This window comes from Perna viridis, chromosome 4 (assembly GCF_037379345.1).
Source record: "Perna viridis isolate PV_CMFRI_1.1 ecotype Kerala chromosome 4, ASM3737934v1, whole genome shotgun sequence".
Classification (NCBI taxonomy): Eukaryota; Metazoa; Mollusca; class Bivalvia; order Mytilida; family Mytilidae; genus Perna; species Perna viridis.
In genome coordinates this window covers 16184162-16210412 of record NC_142448.1, presented here as the reverse complement: position 1 = coordinate 16210412, position 26251 = coordinate 16184162, and the positions used below count along the sequence as shown (strand labels likewise).

At 33.1% G+C, this 26251-nt stretch overlaps 1 protein-coding gene and 1 long non-coding RNA gene across 9 annotated transcripts in view; one reads left to right on the top strand and one right to left on the bottom strand.

The window, feature by feature from the left end:
* Positions 1 to 13100: 13100 nt before the first annotated feature.
* Positions 13101 to 15748, bottom strand: LOC148619070 (uncharacterized). The gene is made up of 2 exons (XR_015921528.1): positions 15610 to 15748; positions 13101 to 14128 (listed from the first exon to the last, which is right to left on the bottom strand). It is a non-coding gene; the product is annotated as an uncharacterized LOC148619070 (long non-coding RNA).
* Positions 15675 to 26251, top strand: part of LOC148619069 (uncharacterized) — a 39971-nt gene continuing 29394 nt past the window's right edge. For 7 of the 8 annotated variants that reach the window (XR_015921527.1, XR_015921526.1, XR_015921525.1 and 4 more), the window contains exons 1-2: positions 15675 to 15814; positions 17079 to 17258. Coding sequence is in view for 5 of the 8 variants with exons in the window: in XM_088578616.1 (XP_088434742.1) it covers positions 15812 to 15814; positions 17079 to 17258 (183 nt within the window). In the remaining 3 variants the exon portion in view is untranslated. Of the gene's footprint in view, positions 15815 to 17078; positions 17259 to 20172; positions 24840 to 26251 lie in introns of those variants that run through there. The other variant, XM_088578615.1, reaches the window with a different exon arrangement.

Below are 26251 nucleotides of genomic sequence, written 5' to 3'. Positions count from 1 at the left end.
GTTCAGTGTTACGTATCATATGCATCGTTCAATCGCTCAATACATAATCTCATACACGGAAACAACACAACGTCGACTACTACGTTAAAAGACTGGAAATAACGTTACTAACTTAAAATTAATGGATACATAGAATTCTTTACACATTATTCTTGGGCCTCAAAATGCTCTATGTTCATTACATCTAAATGTGAGGCAATTACAGTTCAAACTTCTAGATCGCATCGCCCAAATTCAAAATTTGTGTGCATTATCCACATCGTATGATAATATCATCGTCCATGTAAAATCTCAATTGTCTTACTAATCTCGATCCAGTGGTAATGTTCGTGATATGATTCTTTTCTGTTGCAAATTGTTTGCTATCTTTGTATACAGGAAATCCATAGACATGTCGTTAGTTGAATGTCGATTCCTTTGATATTCTCCCGTGTTTGTCAACATGTGCTTCCAAAACCGTATCTCTTCGTGGATCGCCATATTTCTTCAAATTTCAGTTCGTAGTAACTTCCCGCGGATTAAAAATCTCGCTATGTCAATGATTTTCCAAATGCCGAGCAATTCAGTATGATTAGATTTTCTCTCACCATTTTCGTTTGTTGACATCAATAATGCTGTTTTGCTCGTAATGTTCGGTGTCCAATCTGACCACTTGTTTTCACAGTTGTCTATGATGGCCCATGCATCAATATGTGATAGGACAATGGTTAGACATTATTGATTAAATTGTTATTTTTGAGATAGGGAGGAATGCGTTAATGACTTTAATAATCAGTATTGCTCATGTTAATTATAAATTGAATTATATGTACTTAAGAGTATAAAACAACCAAAAAGGGGAATTGTAAGAACACATTATAGAAAACAAGGTACTATACAATAGCAAGCATACCTAAGGCCAAACAATAAAAGTGTTAGTAAATGCACAGGTACACAAAAATACCTCGGTGAAAAAACAAGTAATAAACAAGTCAAAAGAAATGTATTGATACCCGGAGGACAAAAATACCTGTACACAAATAATAAAATGGTTCAGTACATCATACGCAAGGCGGGTAAACTGCACGCATGGAATGTTTATGTCCAGATTCACATTGATTTAAGGATGTGTCTGATATAATTGAACAGTATATATTTGAACATGTTGTATATTCTGAGATCCTCGCTCATACTCTCGTAATAAAATTTACAGTCAGTAGTTATTCGTCTTCGAACCAGATACTACCAGAAATAGACTTCTCTATGTACTTATGGGCTGTGATACCTCGTTTTTGAAGATTGGCTGGGTTTGAATCTGTTGATACGTATTTCGAAACAAAGGACTGCGTTGATTTTCTTATTTCATTTATACGCTTCTGAATATGAATTTTACAAGTGTTTTTGTAGGTTAAATCCAATGTAAGACAATTAATTTAACTATCGCTCCAGAATATTGCTTGGTGTATATCTAAGCTTTGTATCAACTGTGTAGCTATGCGCGTTCCAATGAAAGTGACTATTAACTTCAGTTTTGACAGTTTTACTTCTTTTACCGGCGCGACGTTATTATTAGCTATGACTTAAGATTATATGTCACATCTACACAAATAAACACTCGCTCCGTAAGTCCTCTGACTGGCCTCAATGAAAACATGTACAAATGTCATATTATTTTGCTGTTCCTACTTGTTTCTGATTATGATTCCTCGAAGTAATATCGTACAATGCTAGTGTCTCTAATCACATCTTGAATGTTGAATCGAATATCTATCCACGATATTAATGTGTGCCTAGGCAATATTTCGTCCCATTCGAATCCATCTGTTCATAAATTCTGAATTAGTATCTTGGCCCTGATTATTACTGGTCCTATTGGTCCTAACGGATCGTAAATAAATGAGGATTGACGCAATATCTGACGCTTTTTTTATCATTTCAGCCAATTTATTACTAGTATTTCCTGTTTTATCGAGTTTTTGATTCGCAAATGTCAGTATGTTAGTAGGCACATTCCAACGCATCCGTGTCCGTATCTATCACGTTTTCCTATGATGCTTTGTCCATTTGTTTCTCGCTGTTCTATTTCCATGTTCTTAAGTTGAATCCATCACTTTTCAATAAATTCCTAGAGTCCATAAAGAAACTTATGGCAGCTTCTTCAGTGTCTACGATTGTCAACACGTTGTCAACATATAAATCTCGCTAGAGTATTTCCGATGTGTTACTTGGATTCAGTGTCAAGTGGTTCGGTACGGTTGCATTTAGAAAGCAACCTTAAGCTTCTTTGAGCGTTGTCGTCAAATAAAACTTTTACATCGTCAAAATTACGTCCATTGCCAGACACAGAAGCAATAACAGTCTTGTCTTTAAAAGTAGAAGATGATGTGAAAGAATTATGCTTGCAACTTGTTCACTGTTTGTTGGTTCACAATGAAGAGTAAGACTGGTTTTGTGCCTAGTATTTTGTACATACACTAGTGTGGTGTCGTTTCCCACGATTTTTCCGATTTGTTTTCTGCGACTTTATGACTTCGTAGACAATTAAGACACAACTAATTCTATTTCCAACGACTGGTGTATTTCAACTATTCTCTCCAATCCACAAATGTAATTTTCCATACTAGCAAAAGATTCCTTCAATTTAGCGATGCTCGATGTCGGACAAGGAAGATAAATAAGCCTTTGCATATAGGCCTTAACAATTTTGTGAGTTCGTCCGAATCTTAGTTTAAGAAAATGTAAGGCTTGTCCATAATATGCATTTGTTCTGTTAGCCTGCTATGCATTTACTAGCTTCGTAAAGTTGTGACTTAAGATAATTGATAAAATTTCTGTACATCATTCAAAGATAAGTTGCCATGTGCTGGAGCACTACATGAATCCCAGAAGGTTTGCCACTCCAATAAATTTCCACCGAACGTCGCTAAATTTAACTTGGAAAGTTTATGGTACATACTTGTGTTTGTTAATGCAGAGGTAGACTTTTGGGGTATGGAACTATGCTTGAACTGCCTAATGTTATAACTGAGTAAGCTGTGAGTTACTTAAAACTGTGAATGAACTAGCCTGGAGTTGGCTTACAGATTGTTCATGTAGAAGCATAAAGGATTAAGTCATGACTTACTTGTGACTGTGACTGTCTTCGAATAATTAAATCACAAAGTATTAAAATCGACAACATATTTGTCCAATGTGGTGGACGTGTTTTTCAACAAAACGGTCGGCATTCCAATGGAAACAAATTGTGCTCCTTTACTTGCTGACCTATTCCTTCACTCTTATGAGGTTGACTTTATAGCTGATTTGATCTGAAAGAAAGAATATCGTTTGGCTAGATCCTTTAATCTCAGTTTCCGCTATACAGATGACGTATTATCTTTAAACAATCCTAATTTTGGGGATTTGATACATCGCATCTACCCCACAGAACTTGAGATAAAGGATACTACTGATACTGCAAGGTCAGCCTCATATCTTGACCTACACTTAGAAATCTATGGTCAAGGAAATCTACTGACCAAACTTTACGACAAACGTTATGACTTTTCATTCAGAATTGTCAACTTTCTTTTCATCTATGGCAACATTCCTTCAGCAACTGCGTATGGAGTTTTCATATCACAACTCATACGTTATGCCAGAGCTTGCCGAAACTACGCAGACCTTTTGTATCGCGCTAGAACTCTAACAAATAGGCTTCTGGAACAGGGTTATGTTGCCACAAGATTGAAGTCATCACTACAGAAGTTATATGGTCGTCATCATGAACTCGTGGATCGTTACGGTGTATCCATCTGCACCATGAAAACTGATTTATTCAACGGGTCATAGTTTTCCATTCCTCGTTTGTCTACCCCGGACTTGACTCTTTATGAGCAAGTCGGCGGTTGTTTCTAGAAAAGCAGAGGACGCTTACCCTACCGGTGCAACTGGTCCAGTTTTTAGTGGAGTCCGAGTTGCTCATTTACTTTTGTTACTTTGTATGTATGATTTTATTTACTTTATGTTTTTTGTTGTTTATATCTGTTTTCCATGTCTGGTCTTTGTCCCTGGATTCTTTTGATTACCGCTATAACCTTGGTTACTCTTTAACAAAAATTGCCAAATGTCAAGATTTTATGATGTTTAAGTTGTCATTCCATAAAAATAAAATAATGGTCTTGGGATGACATTTTCATTCCGATGGGAATTCTTTCGGAGTTTTTGGAAACAGAAATTTGTTGAATATCAGCTATTCTAATATGACTTGCCTCAAAGATCTTTAGACCACAGCCATGGTAAAAAAAACACATGACCAATACATCGCGCATCACATTAAAAAATATGAGGAAAATCGAAATGAATCCCGGAAACTGCATTTTATCATTGTTTTACCATGCACGTGTTGGCCGTTTTTGTCGTTATTTAAACATTGTGACATAAGTAGCCATCCCGTGGTAAAACAATAACAAAATGGAGTTTCCGTGATTTATTTCTTGATAAACTAATGTATTTATATCGTAACACTATGTAACATACCTCATGCAGTGCATTTGCGCGTTATAATTATTGTTAGCATTGTTGTAAAGTTATATTTGATGGTATTACAAGCTTAAACCTGGAACTTACCAATTTTAGGCATGATTTAAATTTTTATCGCGTGATTTGTTGCTATGTTATATCAAGGTTAAGATCAAATTCCGACGTTTTTAAATATACAGTCGCTATCGGCAGGTATTTTTATGGCGATTTTTTTTATTATCTTTATTTAAAATTTGTCTAGTTCGGATAACTTACCCCTTTTTAGCATTATTTACTTTGTTCACATCTTTATACTTAGTTGAATTAAATGATATTTACCTAGTGTATATCGTCTTTGACGGGACTCCTTTGTGACTCAGCTATCATTGTTAATTTCTAATGATTTAATTTCAGATGTAACACGCTTTCTGATTGGATAAATAGTTTTGTCGATCATCTCATAGACACAATTTTGTAATGTGTCTGTGACGTCATCTAATCTTTTTTGTAAATTTACTCCTTAAATATTGATACTAAAATTCAATTATAAGGAATGACTATAAGAATGTGACCATTCTTTTAATGCAAATTCTAAAGAAAGGAAAAGTGAAAAGACAAAAAGACGAGCATTTTATTTATTATTTTACTATGCTTTTTATTTATTTTTAAATTGTTATAGAACAGCTGTTTTTTCCTGGACTTTTCATAAACCACTTGTTTTATTTTTTTCCGCGATATACCAACTGTCAGGTTTCTGCATGCGCATCATTCAGCACCTTGCTTCATTAATGTGAGAAGATTCTCTAACCTTAATCGAACAGTTATAGAAATGTTTCTAACGTTCGTATCAGGATATTGTACTTATTGATATTGAATACTAAATCTTATATCGAGCACAAAAGATATGAATCGATCAACTAAAACCCAGGAAGTAAAAATATAATTTATGAAAAGAAACCAATAGTATTTGTTGTACAAATGACGAACGTATATGTAATGTGTAGTGTGTAGGTAAAAACGTAAATGTTTCATAGTTACAACATTGATGTTTATATGTGAAGTGAACGTGTGCTCAGTGCAAATCTTATGTAATAAATTAAGGATTTGTCATTAAAAGATTATGTTATGACTGGTATATAAGAAAGACATGAATGTTACAATAAACACAGTGTATAGAGTCTATAAGGATTCTGGTTTTATGGGAGGTTTCTGTCCGGGTTGTTCTCCTGATTATTGTTACCATAAATCGAGGGGAAAAAGATATTTCAAAATGTAACAAAAACTTTTGAACAAAAGCGAAATCCAACGAAAAGAATGCAACAAAAAGATTTTTTTAAATGTCATGAAAAGCACAAACAAACAAGCAGAAAATTATAAAAAGAACTTCAATCGATTCTGAAAGCACTATCCAGCCCTATACTGCAGACTTGTATATTACTGTACATTATTGTTTGTTCAAATAATTTTTTGATTATATTTTCTTCTTTGATGGTGACTTCAGTAAAAATCAGTTTATTCGAAACTGTCTGATTAGTCGGATCACAATAGATATTTTAAGGGCTCTCTTTTTAAAATTAGAATTTATCAAAAATTTATAAAGTTGAATTTTCGAATTTTCCATTAAAAGTTGCATCTAATCGATCCAATACGTTAATATTACAAGATGAAAACATCGATTCAGTACGTTAGTATTACATGATGAAAGCGTCGAATCGATTCAGTACGTTAACATTACATGATGAAAACATGAAATCGATTCAGTACGTTAACATTACATGATGAAAACATCAAATCGATTCAGTACGTTAATATTACATGATGAAAACGTCTCAACTGTGGTATCATTTGATGAAATTTTCTAAATCATGAAAATAAGGAAAAGCTTATCTTCATGCACGAATTTCCAAGAAATTTATAATATTACACATACCCCTATATAACAGGTCTCAGTATCAAGCACAATGCTCCATCACATGCCATCACTGGAAAACACACATTTGAGGCATTTATAATTATGATAAAAGGGGAATTATATGTGTACTACCCATGAGAGAGAAGATGACAATTTTTTTATTTATCTATCAATTTACTTATAAAACATAAATAGGAGTCATTCTTTCACGTAAGTCATGTTTTTTTTGTGGTTAAAAGAATAAGCTGTAGTTGGAACTTAAGAATTTTACTTTTATTGGTGTTTGTTTTCCTCTGGTGACTTACCCGAAGAAACCACAGTGCAAATAAATAGCTTAAGATGTTTTGGAAATGGTTTAAAGAGTTGCATTGCTAATTATCCTATCTCTGAGTGCTAATGATATTTTATAAGATTGGAAAAGTACTCGAAAATGCGTAGCCGTTGGTGTGTATATATTTTGTTGAAATAACAGGTATCTAAATAGTGTATTTAAAACAAAAAATACTGTATGTTAATTTATACGTAGAACTTTAACGCAAATAAAGGAAAAAAACTGCAAATTTCCTAAGTCCAAGAGTAGTACGTTTTTATTGATCGAAATGCATGACATAACTCAGTAAAATGTTTCCAATTTATATCGAATAAATTCAAACCTGTTTGACATTCGTATAAAGAACTACATCTTATTCAATATAATTATGTTAATTTGATAAAACATAAATAAGTTGTCATATATCTGATTAATGGGGAATTGTTTATAACATATAAAATAATAATTTTGGCGATATAGTTCGTTTGTTTGCTGATGACGTTATGAGAGACAATATTGAAAAAAATGCATGAACGACATGGTAAACTGGATGACTTGGAATCAAGAGCAGACATCTTGGCTAAACAAACGGTACTTTTGTTTCAGTATTTATACAAATTCAAAAAGCTGGTGAATCATGCAGAATGTATAAGACTGTATAAAATTCAGGCAATGCCAATGGTCAAGTGATTCATGGTGTAGGAAAACCCACCAAACAAACGATGGTTTTTCAGTTTACATATGCTATATTTTTACAAAACAAAAATCATTTCAGTATTCAGATCTGGACTTTTGAGAAAATCATACATTCGTCTCCCACCAAAGTCACCACCAAATAGAACCAAATCAAGAACGATAAATCTTGCAAAGTATAAATTCATGTACAATCTATATAATTTTTATCACAAAAGCGCAACAACCAAATGAAAAACTAAGACTTGTAATGTGATCAGTAACTGTTTCTGAAGAAGAAATAAAACTAAATTCAGTGGGTTTTTGACATGAATGAATCACCTTCTGTCTGATTTTTAGGAAGACTGCTACTTAATACCATTATGACTGAACATTATTGTAGAAATTTTAATATTCCCGAAACAACAAATTAACTTCTATCTTGTTCATTGTCAATATTTTGTCAGTGTCTAGGGAACATTGACAATTGAATCTTGATTCAATATAAACAATTCCTCTTGAATTCCTTCACAAAATTGACTTATATAATGGACACTCGGTTCTTGTTCAAGCTCAAAAATGATAAACTGATGGGATATATGAATAATTCTCTTTGATAATTTGTACATTGATAATTAGTTTACCTCTAACGTATTTCATTGTTTATTCATTTGGCAAGAATGATTAAGGGAACCAAGAGTATATACCAAGAGTATAGACTAGACGGGTAAAACAAACAAACACAAACAACAAAGAACACGAACTAACCAAAATTACGCCCCGTGCAGGTCCGGGTGTTAAAAGAATAGGCCTGCAGCAGCGCTAAGCTTGTCGTATAAGGCGACTAAATAGTGCTCAGAAACATAGCCGGGGCTATGCGCTCTGCGAACAGGGCAACTGGGATGTGTGCCCCAGGTGGTGGAATGGGGTACCCCTTGGCGTGTTACATGCTAGGGTTGTAAGGCTATAATACGGAAAACCTGACCGCAAACCATAGTGGTGCACCGTGTTGGGAAAGATGCCACGTTCCTCGCACGTTAAAGAACCCTGCTGTGGTATTCGATAGGAGTATGAACCTTTGCGCTCCGCCACAGGAGGCTAAATTGCCCGATCTTACCCATCCCCCTTTTTCCAGTGGCAATAAAAATTTGTCGACCCTATTATCCTTGTGACCCATCCTTTTGTTTCATTTCATATTCATTTTATCATCCATTTCATGTTCATGTCTGAATATAGCTGAAATATTGCTGCTCGGACGTTAAACCCCAACAAACAAAAAAACAAAAAACCAAAATTACACTTATAAAACAAAATTAATTGAGCAACCCGCACTAAAAATTGGGAGTATGGAGTAGGTGCACCGGCATTTAAAGCGTCCTCTGCATCGCGTTAATCATATGGTTTTGTCATGAGTTTTCATTTTTCGATAGATCACTAAGTGTAGCTCAAGAAATGAGGCTGCCTTCATAGTGTTGAAGTTAATATGTGAAATGGAAACTAATAGTATTTTCAGTTCTTAGACATCGATGTCTGAAACAATAATAGTGAGACCTTATGCATGATATAACCGGTAAGAATAGCGATAATATTAGACGTACATAAGATTTTGCACACTTATTCCCAGGAAATGAGATCTCTCTTTAAATAAAGTTAAACAACCCCTCTCAAAGTCACCAACATCGTCGTTTTCTCCTAAACCACGAAAATGGGTACCCACGATTAAAAGTACTTTCACAGTAATCATTTCACATGATGTTTAACAGAATAAAATATTTAGTGAACTGTTATAATGGTAGTTTGAGAATTTTTATTCCTTCGAATGTGGAAATGCTGAAATTGCTAATTTGCCAAGCATTTTATGTAAAACATATAATGTCACTCTTGGATCATTTTGTCGGACTTTGACTATCCTATATATATATAGCTATCGAAATAAACTCAAAACCTGTATGTACGAGTACAGATTTTTTTTATATCTTCACTCTCTATTTGATGACTGAGTGTTTCCTTAACAAGACATTTAGTGCAAGTTCCTCTGGTTTTCATTCATAAGTATGACTTCTGTTACCTCTGGCCCCAGCGCCAAAAAACGTAAAAACTACTTGAGTTTGAGATAATTATTAACTGTTTGTGACTATTATGGTGGTTAAAACTGTTCTCCGATTTCTCAGACTTAATTATTTTTTTCCTTTTGTGGAGCTGGGGCATTCCATGCAAAAACAAATGGTCTTTTTGATCAATTTTGACCCGAACTGCATATTAGGTTTGAATGTTGGCTTTAAACATATGATTTGTTTTTTCAAGCTGTTGAATTTAAAAAGCTTGCAACACAGACAAAGAATCAAGTGGAAAAGAGATCTAAACGTCTCATATTTATTCTTGTGGTGATAACTATTTTTGTAGCTCTGATTATTATTTTAATTCTGACATTGTATTTTACTGGTAATTTTAGTTGAGCAAGCAGTAAGCAAACACGCAACAAAATGGAGTGTCGCGTAGGGGACAAAAATACTCATAAATGATGTGTTCAGTTGTGATAATTAGGTATGGATTCAGGTAAAATTGCCAAATCAATGCAGGGGCGGGGCCATAATTTTGTTCACAATTTGTTTACTGGTACTAATTTTGTTTTCATGATTTCAACATGTAATGCGAGTAAATCTAGTAGTCTGATTTAGAAAAGCATTTATCAAAATGGCATTGATATATTTTTTGAATTGCCCTTTTGTGATTTGAACTGGCTCATCTTTTTATCTTTTTTTCACAACCTTATACCTGATGTTCTGAACCTGCCTCAGAACCCTGCCGGCATTATAACCTGTCGTCATGTCAATGTCATATCGGGCGAAAAAAAAAGAAAATATTAAACTACATTCTAGTCATTCATTTTTTGTCAGAAAGCTCTTAATATTCGTACTTTTACACTGTAAGCGGAGTGAACGTTGTTATTTTTTTCACGACAAATGACAGTGATGGCAAGGCCTTATACCAGTGACGTAAAGACCTTATTATGGCAGTATTTGGTTTAGTTATGCCAATATTTTACTTTCTGTAGTCGTCTGTATGTGATCAGATTGTTAATTAATTGGTGTATTATGTATCGAAAATAATATGTGTACCATAGTGCCTATCTAGTGATACCACATGTGATACTATTAGATTATTTAATATTTTTTTCAACGAGAGGGAGTTTCTCATTCTCGCGAGACGAGATGAGCAGAAGAACTCCCACATTTATATGAATCGCCATGAAACTTTCTGAAACACCACGGTTAGTCCAACAAAGAGGACAATGGAAATGTATAAGACGGGTGATCTATTCAAGAGCAATACAAGCCGTTTAGAAGCTGTAGATACTGTGTACCTGTTTCTATGTTTTTTTCCTTTTATGAGACTACTTTAAATAGAACCTTGAAAATCCTGTCCGTACACTGACATGTGTGTGCATATAACATTATTGCTTATTTTGCAAGGAGCAACTTTAATTGTTACATTTGTCACCTGCCTATCGACGTCTACAAAATTTATGAATCTATTCCGAATGTCAATTCCTTGCGTGAGAAAGGGTCAAAAACGTTACTACAAATTCCTTTTCCTTTAATTGAATATATTGTATACAAGATATTGTAATTGTATTATTACAGAATAAATATGTTTAAACTAAAGTAGCAAAATTATATTTATAGAAGATACATTATCTATTGCTACGTATAATAGCAGAAAATTGTAAACTTTTATAAAGTCAGAAAGACATTGCCTTATCACGAAATAAAAAAAAATGTTTCTAAAATTTTATTTAAGTAAAATGTACATCTTAATTCAAATATATGATATATTCGTATATACATCAGAAAGTATTTTTTGTACTAATATCATCATATTAAAGGGAATGACCACCTTTGCATTAAGTTAAGCTCTTATGACAAATCATACCCACGTGAACAAAAATAAATAACCTTTAATGCAAAATGCGCTTTTATAAAATGTTCAAGGCTATGTAAAGTTCGAAATCCTTGAAATATAAGTGGATAGCCATCTTGCAGAACTCTCCTATCTGAAGGAAGATCATAACCAGAGTTTATTGATTTTTAGGCGCGGGAAAATTCAAATTTCCTAATTATAAATCTCGATTAGTTAATTAAGAAAAGGAAATTATTTTGTTTCAATTTAATTTTCATTAATATTTAACAGATTACTTTCGATATTTATGACTTGCACAATAACATGGTCTTCCACTTTAACTTAAAACATAAAAAAAGGTAAATTGCGATATCAAACATAATTCAGGCAACAATCCTGTTTATCGGCATTTGATCTATATTGTTAAAAAACGTATACGTCTTTTTTAATACTGGTGCTGATTAAAGACAATACATAAGATTTTTTTCTATATTCAGCAACAAAAAGAGTGTACAAATAGAAGCCATGAGAATAATTACGGATGGGACAAAGTTGGCTTCCATTAAAAAAAAACTACAAGCCGAGACTGGATGGGAAAAACCTGTGGATCGTAGAAAGAATCAGAAACTTATTATGATTCACAAAATAGTGCACAAGGCCACCCCGGTTATCTTTGCATTTTGTTTCCAGATACAGTTTCGGATTTACATCACCACTTTACTCGACGATCCAAAATGGCTGAAATTCTTACGAGAACTAATCTTTATTCGGGGTACTTCTTATCGTCCAGTGTTAAAATATGAAATAATTTGCCTCTAAACATCCGTAAAACTTCGTCATTAGAAACGCTCAAGAACTCTATTAAAGTTCTGAATGTAAAATGTCAGGCATATTTTTACATCGGCAGTAGAATCCGTCAAGTCCTCCATACAAGGTTGCGTATGAACAGCGGTTCTTTGAATGCGCATTTATTTACGCAAAACCTTATAGATAACCCATACTGTACATGCGGTCAATCGGAAACAGCACATTATCTACTTTACTGTAATAAGTATGCAGCCATTCGAGAAACAAATCTATTTTCCCTTAATCTTCATATTCCATTAACATCCAAAATCTTGCTTCACGGATCAGATGCTCTAACTTTAGACCAAAACATACAGCTTTTTACAAATGTGCAAAAGTATATAATAGACTGTAAATGATTTGTTAACACCTAAATACAACCATTGTACCTATAATGTATTTCAATATTCTGTTTCTTTTTTCCATATATCACATTCCCCCTTCAGAACATGCGTATGGAGTTTTCATATCACAACTCATACTTATGCCACAGCTTGCCGAAACTACGCAGACTTTTTGTATCGCGCTAGACTTTCACAATTAGACTTCTGGAACAGGGTTATGTTGCTACAAGGTTGACATCATCACTACATAAGTTTTATGGTCGTCATCATGAACTCGTGGATCATTACTCTGTATCTATCTGCACCATGAAAATTGATTTGTTCAACGCGTAATAGTTTTCCTGTCCTCTTCCGTCTACCCCGGACTTGACTTTTTATGAGCAACTCGGTGGGTGTTTCTAGAAACGCAGAGGACGCTTAGCCTTAAAGTGTATGCATTGCATGTCAACGTTATGTTTATAGAAGAAACATTATCTGTTGCTACATATAATAGCAGACAATCTAAAACTTTTATAAAGTCAAAAAGACATTCCCTTATCACGAATTAAAAGAAGTGTTCATAAAAGTTTATTTAAGTAAAATGTATCTGACTGTATCGTTATCACACGAGCGATAACTGTACCACCAAACAAAATCGAACAGTAAGTAATTATTTATTATAGTGACATGTGTACAAAATCAAACTAACAAACAATAATTTTAACATGAAATAAGATACACCCGGCCCACTGGACCTATAAGTCACTTAAATTAGCTTTATCTATATACAATTTCAAGCAAAGTAAAACAACAGAAAAAAAAAATCATTTTGAGTAAATGAACTGTCTACGCTTACAATAAGCTTTTAAAATAAAATTTGAAGTTTGTCTGGGAAAATATTTCACAAGTTGAATTAACTGTTCACATTTTGGTAAGGTTTTGAAAGTATCAAGTCCATTTATGTTATTGACAAGCTCAGTTCTGATATCATTGTAAAAACAACATTCGGTCAAAAAGTGTATTTCATCTTCAATTACATTGTCAGTGTCACACAAACGACATATTCTTTGATGTTTGGGTTCACCTACATAGCGGCCTGTTTCGATCCTCAAAGGGAGAATTCCACATCTGAACTGTGCCATCATAGATCTCTCAGATTTCGATAAGTTCATTTTGACGTATGGTTCAATTTGGAAGAACGATTTAAACGTTTTGTAAGTCCTCAACTTTGGTGAGTTTTCATTCGTATCAAACCACTCATGTGCGTACTTTTCAACAAGAGAGTCATTTACGGTGTTAAGATCACATACGAGTTTATTACTAAATTGATGATTGAGTCCAATGTCATTCATCACAGACTTTAAATCTGAGGACCAGTTATTGTTACATCTGTTATAGTCCCACAGAAACACTTGTTTACATAATCTGTCGTCAGGCATTTTCATAAGTCTATTCCAGTATCTAACCATATGTTGAAAATGTCTATGTCGTGATGGTAACAATTCAATAATGTATTGTTTGTACGCACCGCCATAGAGTAGAACCACCTAGAGGACTCAATAGTGTGCGTCAAGAAGCCTGGGTAATTAGGCCGCGAAGATCATCCCGTCACTCAGTAGCCCAGCAGGGAATCTGATGTACTCCTAAAGATACGCCTGCTGACCCCAGTTGACCTTGATTGAAGAACTTTTCCGGAATGGAAGTGAAAGTGAAAGCCATTTATACAGCATTAGAGTAAAAGTTGTGACCCCAAATTATCTGACGTGTGCAAATTTGCTAGACTATATTCAAATCATTACATGCACTACGACAATATAGATTGTCATTATTTTATTTCATTAATTTATTTATAATTACATGAGCACTCCAAACTAGTATACATTACATTCCAGAAGCAAGTTTCGAAAGTAAAAAAAACAGCTAATTTTCGTAGACTGAAAATGAATATTTTTCGCGTTATAAAGTCAATTCATTACGCATTCCATTTTCGTAATTTAAAGCTAAATAACAGTAATTTTCGCGAAATAACGCGTATATTTCTCGTTATTACGATATACTTTCAAGAATTAACGCGAAATATTTTATATTTATTAATTGATACATGCAAACGCCATTCATGAGTACAAGACTTTTATAAAATTGGATGGAGACCGAAATCTTACTATTATTTTTTTTCCGCAAATGTCTATCATTTAATTGACTTATATACGTAGCAGTGAATTTTCTCGCTGGCATGGTGGTCAAACATAAACTTTTCCTTGAAAAGGAAAAGCATTTTGAATCGATAACAAGTAGCGGCTACTGTTTATTTATATCAAAGCTTCGTGATGCCGTTATATAATCATGAGGTGGCCGCTAGATAATTTGAATGCCTCTGTTAAATAAGATATGGTATTACACCTAGCACCTATCTGCTGGCGTACCAAATACATATTTTATGTTTTTGTCATTAGTTTTTGCTGTTATCTATTTATTTTTATTTTTTGTTTGTTTTGTTTTGTATTTTTTTTTCCAGTAAAAAACTGATAACTTCACAATGTGGACTATGCTTTGCAATACAAGTGAAGATGTTTTAATCCATAATTTTATGTTTGTACTCTCATCAATAAACCGAATAATTATTACATTTATTGTTATCGTTGGTACTTCAGGGATCATGACTTCTTAAACCAAAGTTAATTGAACCTCCTGAATCTGTTTTTTTTTTCGTTTTACTTTCATTCACGATATCATAGTTTCATAAATGAATTGATTGGCCTAAATAGGGAAAAAAACAAATTCTACGTAATCTTCTAATTTAAATGTAAGAACATTATGAACAAAACAATTGTGAAACCTTCCGTTTCGGTCCTCTCCCCCCCCCAAAAAAAAGGATAAAATTTTGGAAAAAAGGGAATTAGATAGTCCAATACTGATGGATGATTTTTTCGTTTTCTTCTCCTTTTACGTGAACACATAAGACGACATTCGGCAAAAGTATTGCGTTATTACGGAAAAGTTTTGCCTTATAATGCAAAAATATTGTTTTTAGTCTTCGAAAATTAACACACTAAGAACTTATAAAAAATCGGTCTCCAGAAAGGGAAAGGTCAAATTTTAGCACAGAATACTCATATTGCTATATAGATTAACTAAACTGTTTATTCATATCAGAGTAATTTACTTACATTACCAACTCAGTGACACCGGCGTTAGAAAATACACCAGTTCAGCTTGTCACGGGGTTAGTCACGGTGAATTCGTTTCTTCACTCAACCTTACATCGATGACTGAACAAAGAAATATGTTAGACTTCTCAAACGTATAAGGTCATCAATATATATATAACTCGACTAACCCAGGAAGTAAATATAGGATATTTAGACGGAAATGGTAAGAAATCAGTTGACATCATTTATTGGGCATATGAATATATGCTGAACGTTAAAGTACATTAGTAATGTGTACATGTATACTAGATTGTTACGTAAATGTTCTATAAATATACCATGTAGTGTTTTAAATACGCGATATATGTGTATTTAGGTATCGGTATACATGTATCTAAGTGTTGATCAATGTAAAATCTTACAATAAATAGACGAGCATTGATGGCATTCAATGAATTCTGTATTCGACGAATAATAGAACATATTATGATAGTCATTCTGTTTTCGTCAGTTGTCAGAATTGGATCGAGAATTCGACCTACTTGATCAGATTTCAGCTTGTAGATATGCTCCTGATTTTTTAAGGTCTCATATCATATTGTTGTGTATTTTACAAACAGCATTTTCAAGAACCATCACCATCATTTCCTTCTTTCTTGATCTGGGACTAATCTAGCATAAAATTGGCTTAAACCCTGACGAGTTTAAAAATGAGAAACCAAATGTTTTGTGTTTTTGAACATTATTCTCTACATATTATTTAGAACTTAACCTTACATGTAAATTCAAAGAAGTACAAATGTTTGATTAAGCATCGTTTATGGAGAAGATGTAAGTTAATGCATGTGAATTGTTGGAACTCACGAAACGAACGAAACAAAGTCATGTAAACCACGAAACGAAAAGAAAAGAAAATTAACGGTAAGAAGCAAATCAACGAACGAAAAATGCAACAAGAAGACTTAAAGCAAAAAAAAAAACATGTGAGAAAAGCATATAAGTGAAAAAAAATTTTAAAAAAAAACGACTCTTCAAACATATGTGTACATACATGTAGTTTTTCCCAATTATTTTTGCATTATTTCTTTTTTCTTCGGTTGTATGATAATGTTATGTATACTTGATGTAATATTGACCAAATTCATTCCATATCAATCCAAACCTGCATCACATTTGAAAATAGAACTAAAATCTCTCTATTATAATTATGTTACTTCCACAGAAATATAAAACGGTATCCTTATATCATTTATCCTTTAATAATATACAGATTGTGTGGAATAAAACATAGAACAAGTTCAAATATCATTTTAAATTCTGTAAGTAATTGAGTCTGTCTGAACTTAAAATTTTAAATCTTCTTGTCAGTTGACTCACTTAACTCCTTTAGGCAGTTCATCTGGAGATAGTCTTATATCTCAAATGTAAGTACATCTTTTATAAGAACTTCAATTTGTAATATAGCGTGTAAACATGTAATATTAAAGGAGAAGACAAACAGACGGAAAGATGAAGACAAAGGTGAATCAGAGATTATGCTACAAACCCTTGAAAGGGAAGTATCAGCAACTAAAGACATTATGAGGGACAATATTGAGAAAATGCATGAAAGGCATGGTAAGCTGGATGACTTGGAATCCAGAGCGGGCATCTTGGCTGAACAAACGGTAGCTTTTGTTTTACTTTTTATATATATAGGAATTCAGATTATGATTACCATTTGCCTTTTTACAGCATTGCAAAAATTTTGATATTTCCGAAACAACACAGTAAACTTCTGTCAGTGTCGCTGTGGTTCATCGTCAATATTAGCCATTGTTCGCTTCTTGGAAAGATTAGTGTCTGAATCTTGGTTCAATATAAACACTTTCTCTTTCTTGTATTGACAATAATTGTTAGACTTGTATCACATTTCTCACTGATAAAATTCAGAAATTATATTTTAGAAAATGATTTTCTAATTTGTATGAAGCTACAGTTGAGATGCACGTTCCCTGTTTCATAATAAAACCATAATTCTTATTTGACTAATCCGATGATACGTGTAACACATCTTCGAAAAAGGCATTTTATTTTAATTTATCTATTATAAGGAAAGAGTAATCAAGGGAGCCAAGGTTATAGCGGTAATCAAAAGAATGTAATCCAGGGACAAAGACCATACATGGAAAACAGACATACACAACAAAGAACATAAAGTAACTAAAATCATACATACAAAGTAACAAAAGTAAATGAGCAACTCGGACTCCACTAAAAACTGGGAGCATGGACCAGGTGCACCGGTAGGGTAAGCGTCCTCTGCTTTTCTAGAAACACCCACCGAGTTGCTCATAAAAGGTCAAGTCCGGGGTAGACAAACGAGGACAGGAAAACTATGACCCGTTGAATAAATCAGTTTTCATGGTGCTGATGGATACACCATAACGATCCACGAGTTCATGATGACGACCATAAAACTTCTGTAGTGATGACTTCAATCTTGTAGCAACATAACCCTGTTCCAGAAGCCTATTTGTTAGAGTTCTAGCGCGATACAAAAAGTCTGCGTAGTTTCGGCAAGCTCTGGCATAACGTATCAGTTGTGATATGAAAACTCCATACGCAGGAGCCGAGGGGATGTTGCCACAGATGAAAGGAAAGTTGACAATTCTGAATGAAAAGTCATCACGTTTGTCGTAAAGTTTGGTCAATAGTTTTCCTTTACCATCGATTTCTAAGTGTAGGTCAAGATATGAGGCTGACTTCACAGTGTCTGTAGTATCTTTTATTTCAAGTTCTTTTGGGTAGATGCGATGTATCAAATCCCCGAAATTATGGTGATAAATGAATATATATTATTCGGAAGAGTGTAGAATGCTGAAAATTCCATGTTAAAAAAAGTTAAATTGCCTTTTCATTTTCAAATGTATTTACTCTTCTATCATTTTGTCAGGCTTCGATCATCTTAAAACCTGTGTATACGAGTATATCACTTTCAGAACTTTTTGTCGTATCTGACTGATTGTCATTTCCTATAGATCTGGGCCAACTTCTCCGTTATTCCATTCATTGAACAATACTCACGAATTAAAATTATGCATTTAAATATGTGATGAATCGATTATATATTAGGTTTGTCGGGAAACACCGGGATAATAGGTGTTATAACATGAACAATGCCATGAAATTTAAGTGCATAAGCGCGTATTAATGAAAGATATTACTAGGATCGACATTACATATACGTCATGAGCCTTTGTACGATCATTCTTTACCAAAAGAAAACATCAGAACATGAAACCAAAATGTCATGGACTCGGATTGCTGTTTTAGTCTTGAACCTTTGTTTTGCAAAATTGGGGATATGATTATATATAGGTCATAAGGAATTATGTCCCGAATTTCGAAATATGTTAAAAATAAGTTAAAATTCAAAGGATCGTTTGATACCAGTTTTGAGTGTTAACAGTTCATGTACTTCATGCTAATGCATTATCAAAACTTAAAAGATACATAACAGCATTCTGGTTTATCTGGTACCATATACTGTAGTAATGGGAGTCAAATGAAGATGATGCTAAAGGTCGTGTTGCATGCATGATGAAATATATTGAACATGTTTTTTCATGCTCAGATCAAACATTAGTTTTTAGGTGTTTGTTCAGAATGCATGGATATCTTTCATTAAAACTGCATTAAATACTAAGAGTAACCGGACCACGTTGTATAGATGTATGTTATGGAGTTAATACGCTCAGACAAAAGAGCTGCCCACAGTTATTCTATAGGTTTGCATAATTAGTTTCGCTAGTCAAGACCTATTTTCATGTAAAAGGGTCTCCTCATCCTTCTAATAGTGACTGACAGTTTTACACAATTTGTCAGTGGGTATTTATCATATGTTTTAGTTTACATATGATCATCGTATGATTATCATATGATAATCATATGTGTTCCACAAACATAAAATAATAATATGTTTTCAAGTCAAAATTAACATATGATAATCATATGATAATCGTATGACTAGCATATGTTAAATATCATATGATTACCATACGTGACACATTTGGTTGTGTAATGGTTGCCACGGTGCTCTTCAGGAATTTCCTTCTGAAAATGTCCAGTAAAGAGCAAAAATTTTTTTCCACATGTAAAACTGTTAATTGCACATGTTTGAACATGCTTTTTCAATTGGCCATACTTGTGGTCAGAGAAAAATGGTACAGATCCTTTGTAGAACTTTTGAAGTTAAAAACAAGTGAGACAATACCCTTAACTAGACATTCACTACGTTCTTTTTGGTGCTCAGTTGTTCACCTTTTTTAACGTGTTTTCCATGCATATTAAAATGGTTTTCTTCATTCAATTACCACTTTTGATCATTTTCATCGTGAAATTACGGTTTTAAAACATGTAAAAAATATTTTTTTGTAGACTTATGAATTTAAAAAGCTTGCAGTACAGACAAAGACACAAGCGAAGAAAAAATCCAGACGGTTAACGTGTATTGTTGTGGTTCTTGTTGTTGCAGTTCTATTGATTATTTTGATTGTGATATTGTATGCCACTGGTGTATTAGGTGAAGCTAGCAGTTAACTAACACTTGCCGAAATAGATTGTCGACTAGTCTTGAAGAAGCCAGAAATACTCATAATGGTATTGTGTTCAATTGTTTAATTCCAGGAGTGGATCGACAAAAATGACCAAACAATGTTTGCATGAACCTTTCTTACGGATTGTACTCCTTAATTTCGCGTCAAGCGAATCTTTGGATTTTTTCACAACTTGTAATATATTGTATTGTACCTGCCCCAGGACCCTAAAGGCGTTATTATTTGTACTAGATCGACTTAGAACTATCTAATCTTTAACTTTACTTCAATAACCACAAATTGATTGATCTTGGACGATATTCCAATTACAAAATTAGTAGCGAGATTGTTTAACAATGTGATATCGGTTTCGTCTATACTGTACTCATTTTTTAGATCCTTCTCTTAAGGAATTTGGTCCTTCGTTCTTTGACCCATCATATTTGCAGTTATCTATTTCCTCTCTATTCTCAGTTCAAGTAACATAAATCATTTATAGTCGGTACATATAAATAAACGTGAGTATAAGCTGACAGAGAATTTGGAGCCGACGAAACACTTTTTAACTCTTGCGTTTCATATCGTTCAAGACAACAGTGCGTGTCCTCGCCGTTGAGAATAATTTGAATAATTTCAGATAACGAAACTCTGTTGTATTAATTGTTGTTTTGATTGCCATTGATTTATTGATTTATTGTAACGTGAAAAATATATCAGTTGGTAGTTTGATGTACATGTAGCAACAAATAATAATCTTTCTTTCAATTTATAATCTAACTAATAATATTTCTTTCAATTTACATAATTTCGACTAATTAGCAATATCCTGTTTTTTTTTAAATGGGACAAACTCTGGCGTCCCACGGCCCCAACTTGCCTGGCAAATCAGCCATTGGAAGTCAGAGTTATCTTGGACTAATTTCTATACAACAAACTGTGTCTGATATTTTTGTGGATGTTGGAAGTATAAAAAACGAAAAAGAAATATTTCAGGTTGGTGGTATTATAAATGGAATTATGATATTCATTGTAGGATTAAACAGAATTTATCGATGTGTAATTGGACTATTCACTCACAAAACAAATACAAGTCCGAAGGATAAATTAGATTGGAATTATATTGTTATTTATTGTACTTCATATAAAATTCTACGTTTTTCCTTAGTTTATAAAGATGAATTATTCTAATAATTCAACCCTTCCTTCATGAATACAACCCTTTCCTTTTAACTCAAATCTAATTATATATCATAAGCTTTTTTCGTGCATTATGATTGGTTGTTACGACCTCAGCAGTGACAGTTTTTACAACAGTGTAAATTTCATGTACATGACAGACCAGTTTAGAGGCTTAAAACGGTATTATCTGCTTTATTCGTTCAATTCCGGCACTGTATATCCAAAACAACAATTTTTGGAAGAAGTTAGATATCGGTAGCACTTAAATACTTTGAATATTGAAATTAACAATCATGTCAGGATGTCTGTTGATTGCCGTCATATGCAATGTCAATTTCGGATGTCAATTTCACTGAATGAGAGCCTACGAGAAAAAACTATTTATATATTTCCGATAGTTAGGGATTGCAATTATAAGGGTTAAATACCGTTATTTTTTCAGTATATATCAATGTGTGATATCACACCATTCACTCGGACACCTGATATAAAAAGACTTTTATGTTAGGTTTGCGAGTGAATGGTCTGATTTTTAGGTCAGTTTTGTGCGTAAATGGTCATCAATACATTCTAGAAAAACAATGTTTTATCCTTTAATAAACGAGTAGCTAAAAGTTGCGACCGGTCAAAATTGGTAAAATATGTATTCAAACCAGTGCAGTAAATATATATATATAATAAATAAATGATAATAAAAAACTTAATACAATTATTAAACGAGTTAAACTTTCAACTAAGTCGAGCTTTGTGGGGAAGACACGTCAAGTTCCAGTTGGATACAACGATACAAGTTAAAAAGTAAGGAAAATTATGTTGATATTATGAAAATCCTTATATTATCTGTTTGTCATTTAAGCATCAGTCTTTTTTATAATCAGACAGGAGGTGATTCATGCATGTCAAAAACCCACCAAATTCACGTTGATTTCTTGTTTAGATACTGCCTTAGATCACATAACCAGTCTGTTTTTCATTTGGGTGTTGCACTTTTGAGATAAAATTTATATAGATTGTACATGGAATTAGCACTTTGCAAGAGTTATCGTTCTTGATTTTGTTTGATTTGTTTGATTTTAGTGGGAGATAAATGTATGATTTTCTCAAAAGGACAGATCTGAATATGGAAAGGACAACTGTGACGTAAAATAAATCATATGTAGATTGAAAAAGCATTGTCAGATTGGACGGTTTTTCTTCATCAAGAATCACCTTAATATAGACAGTGTCTGAATTTTATATGGACTGGTAATTGATAACTAATTTAACAAAAACTGACAAATGTCAATTTTTTTATGTTGTTAAAGTTGAAATTCATTGAAATATAAAATAATGGCCTTGGGCTGACATTTTTAATCCGGTGGGATTGTTGTCTCTTTGACATATATAACATACATATTCTCGTTAAAATAACTTTAAATATTGTTTTGATAAATTGTATGTTCAATTTTCTGAAAATTATTCCGGAGTTTTGGAAACAGAATTTTGTTGAATATCAGCTATTCTAATATGACGTGCCTAAAAACTCTTTAGACCACAGCCATGGTAAAAAGAAATGATAAACACATGACCAACATTTCGTGCAACACATTAAAAATATGAAGAAAATCTAAATGAGTCACGGAAACTGTATTTTATCATTGTTTATCATTGTTTTACCACACATTGGTCGTTGATGTCGTTGTTTAAACATAGTGGCGTAAGTAGCCATCCCGTGGTAAAATAATGAAAACATGGAGTTTCCGTGATTTGTTTCTTGATAAACTAATGTTTTATATCATAACACATTATAACATACCTTATGTAGTGTATTTGCGCATTATAATTATTTTAGCATTGTAAAGTTATATTTGATGGTATTACAAGCTTATAAACCTGGAACTTACCAAATTTTAGGCATGATTTAAAATTTTTATTGCGTGATTTTTTACTAAGGTTAAGATCAAATTCCGACGTTTTTTAAATATTCAAATGGTATTGTCAAACCAAAAGTTGGTTATACAATCATGGGCTGATACAGTCAGCAGTTACCTGATAAATTTTACTCAACCCATACAGAGTTGTATGGGATAAACTGAAATGTTTACAGTTTGACTGTTGAATGTGTATGTTGATGATTGTGGGACTGAAATATATGGCGAATTCAAGGATTGATGTAATTTTCAGTATATTTTGTTTCAATTTATGAACGGAATTCCAAAAAAAAATATCTAACAAATACCCTGATTTTGTTCCTGAAATATACTTATTGTCTTTACAAAAAGCGAGTTGAAAGCCTGTTCTTCGATCTACCATGATTTATATGCCGTAGAAACAACAACAACAAAATGAACACTGTGAGAATTATCTGAATTATTTATGACACTTTAAATGCAAACTGATGTGTTGAATATCAAGCAACTGACCAGGGCGGATTCATGCGGGATGTGGTGGGCGTGCGCCTCCCCCTAAAATTTGCAAAGCATGGGTTGTCAGTGGTAGTTTTAGGCGGTTTTAGCCTGAAACTTTAATTTTCTCGCTAATTTTACCACAAAAGATATCTACATTGCACCTACTCTAGAGGAATATTTCACAATTGTGCGCCTCCCTAATCTAAAATCCTGGATCCGCCCCTGCTGACGAATTTCAAAGACTTAACTATCCTTGTTAATCTCTAATGATTTAATTTCAGATGTAACACGCTTTCTGATGTCATAGATAAAATCTGGTCATGTGACTGTGACGACCTTTTTTGTAAATTTACTCCTTAAATTTGCATACTAAAATTAAATTATAAGGAATTACTATAGGAAGGTGATTATTCTGTTTAATGCAAATTCTAAAGAAAGAAAATGCACAAGTAAAAAGACAAAAAGACGAGCATTTTATTTATTATGCTTTTCATTCATTGTTTTAAATTGTTATACAACAGCTGTCCTATCCTGGACATTTTTCCGCGATATAAGTTTCTGCATGTGCAGTATTCAGCGCCTTGCTTCATTAATGTGAGAAGATTTTCTTACCGTTATCGAACAGTTATAGAAATGTTTCTAACGTTCGTATCAAGGATATTCCATGATTTACTTATTGATATTGATTACTAAATCTTATATCAAGCGCAAAAGATATGAATAGATCAAACTAAAACCCAGGAAGTAAAAATAGAATTTATAATAAGAGATTAGTAAGAAATCAATAGTGACAAACGTGTATGTATATGTGTAGTGTGTAGGTAAACACGTAAATGTTCCATAATTATAACATTCATGTTAATGTGTGATGTGCACGTGTGATCAGTGCAAATATCATGTAATAAGTTAATGATTTGGCATTGAAAGATCTGTTATGATTGGTAGGAACAGGAATGACTTACAATAAACACAGTGTATAGAGTAAAGAATATACTTTTAAAGGATACTGTTTTTGATGGGAGTTGTCAGAATTTGACCTACTTTATCAAGTTTCAGCCGGTGGATGTTCTCCTGATTTCGGGAGATCTCAATATCATATGATATGGTAATGTATTTTATATGCAATTTTTACAATGATTAAATAAGTTTTATTAGATAAGGACATATGGGCGGTACTTAAAGCAGCAGCCTGGGTATATAAGGGTTGCATCCCTTGCTTTTCAAAAATCTTATTGTAACTGGTAGAGTTAAGATCAGAGAATATAATTTTAGAATATCATGAGCTAGAAGCAGATTTCATTGACAATCTTTGTCTCAAATGTTTCTACCTTTGATCAATATTCCTAGAGAAATTACATTTGCAAAATCTGAAGTGGACACAATTTTGTACAGATTTTGAATTTATTGGAGGAGTTTGGTATCAGCTGTTTTTGTTTGTAAACAAATGCACATGCAAGTTAGTGGTTACAGACATGCTTCACGTACCTTGTTAGCAGTACATATAATTTTCGCCTTATTCCAACAAATTGATACTGATATCAAAATCCATTAACACATATCCAAAGAATATAATATGTCAGCAAATAAGTTGTTCTAATGTGAGCCATTTGCCGTTCACCTAGCCAACTTTTCCTGTTTATAGTTACACATGGAGTACAAAAACATTCCAAACACATATCCCAATCTACTTCATGCTGAATATCTTCCTGATGGCTTGGTCCACTTTCAAAAGTTTGCAGGTCAACTTGTAGTTCTTTAGACTTATTTCTGTTGGTGTTTTCAGCTGGTTTGTCGATTTAGCAATCTGTCATCTTATTAACTTCATTAAAATCCCACTTATTGTGATTGAAAAAAGCTTGTATAGCTAATCTTTGTTCTTCAGTAACAGCCAAAGAAAGCACACTTGCATTCTGCAGATTTTCCATTTTCACTGACTTTTACAAAGTTTATGTGTCATCATTTACTGAAGTGGGTCAGAATCCACTTTATGGGCATTTTGGGGTTATTCTGTGGGTAAAAGTGTCTGTAACATTTACTATGAATTAGTTGTTGGCCAAAGATTACCACACGTCAATTTATTTATCATTGTTCGAAAAACTTTATTTTCTCGGCAGATTATTTTGTTTATTCTTAGGCAATTTAATTAAAACCTATCATTCCCTCTAATGAAACAAAAATGCATGACCTTTGACAACGAGGTTATAGAAGGATAGAGATTTTTAATCATTATCCCAATCTCAAAACATTGCAACAATCAATCAGATGGGAGGATATACCTGCCAATAATAAAATGTTTCAAAAGGTAATGATGATCCTGACAAAATGCATTAATTAATGTAAATAAAATGCATTACTATAATTCCTTGATGGCCCCATGTTTTAGTGGGAAATTTGTAAATGTTACAGTTTGGAGGGAAATTTTGAATAAATGAAAATAAATGTATCATCATGGAAGCACTACCTCTTCAGAATATTAATATAAATAATGAAATAATCAACGACCAGAAGAAAAGGAAA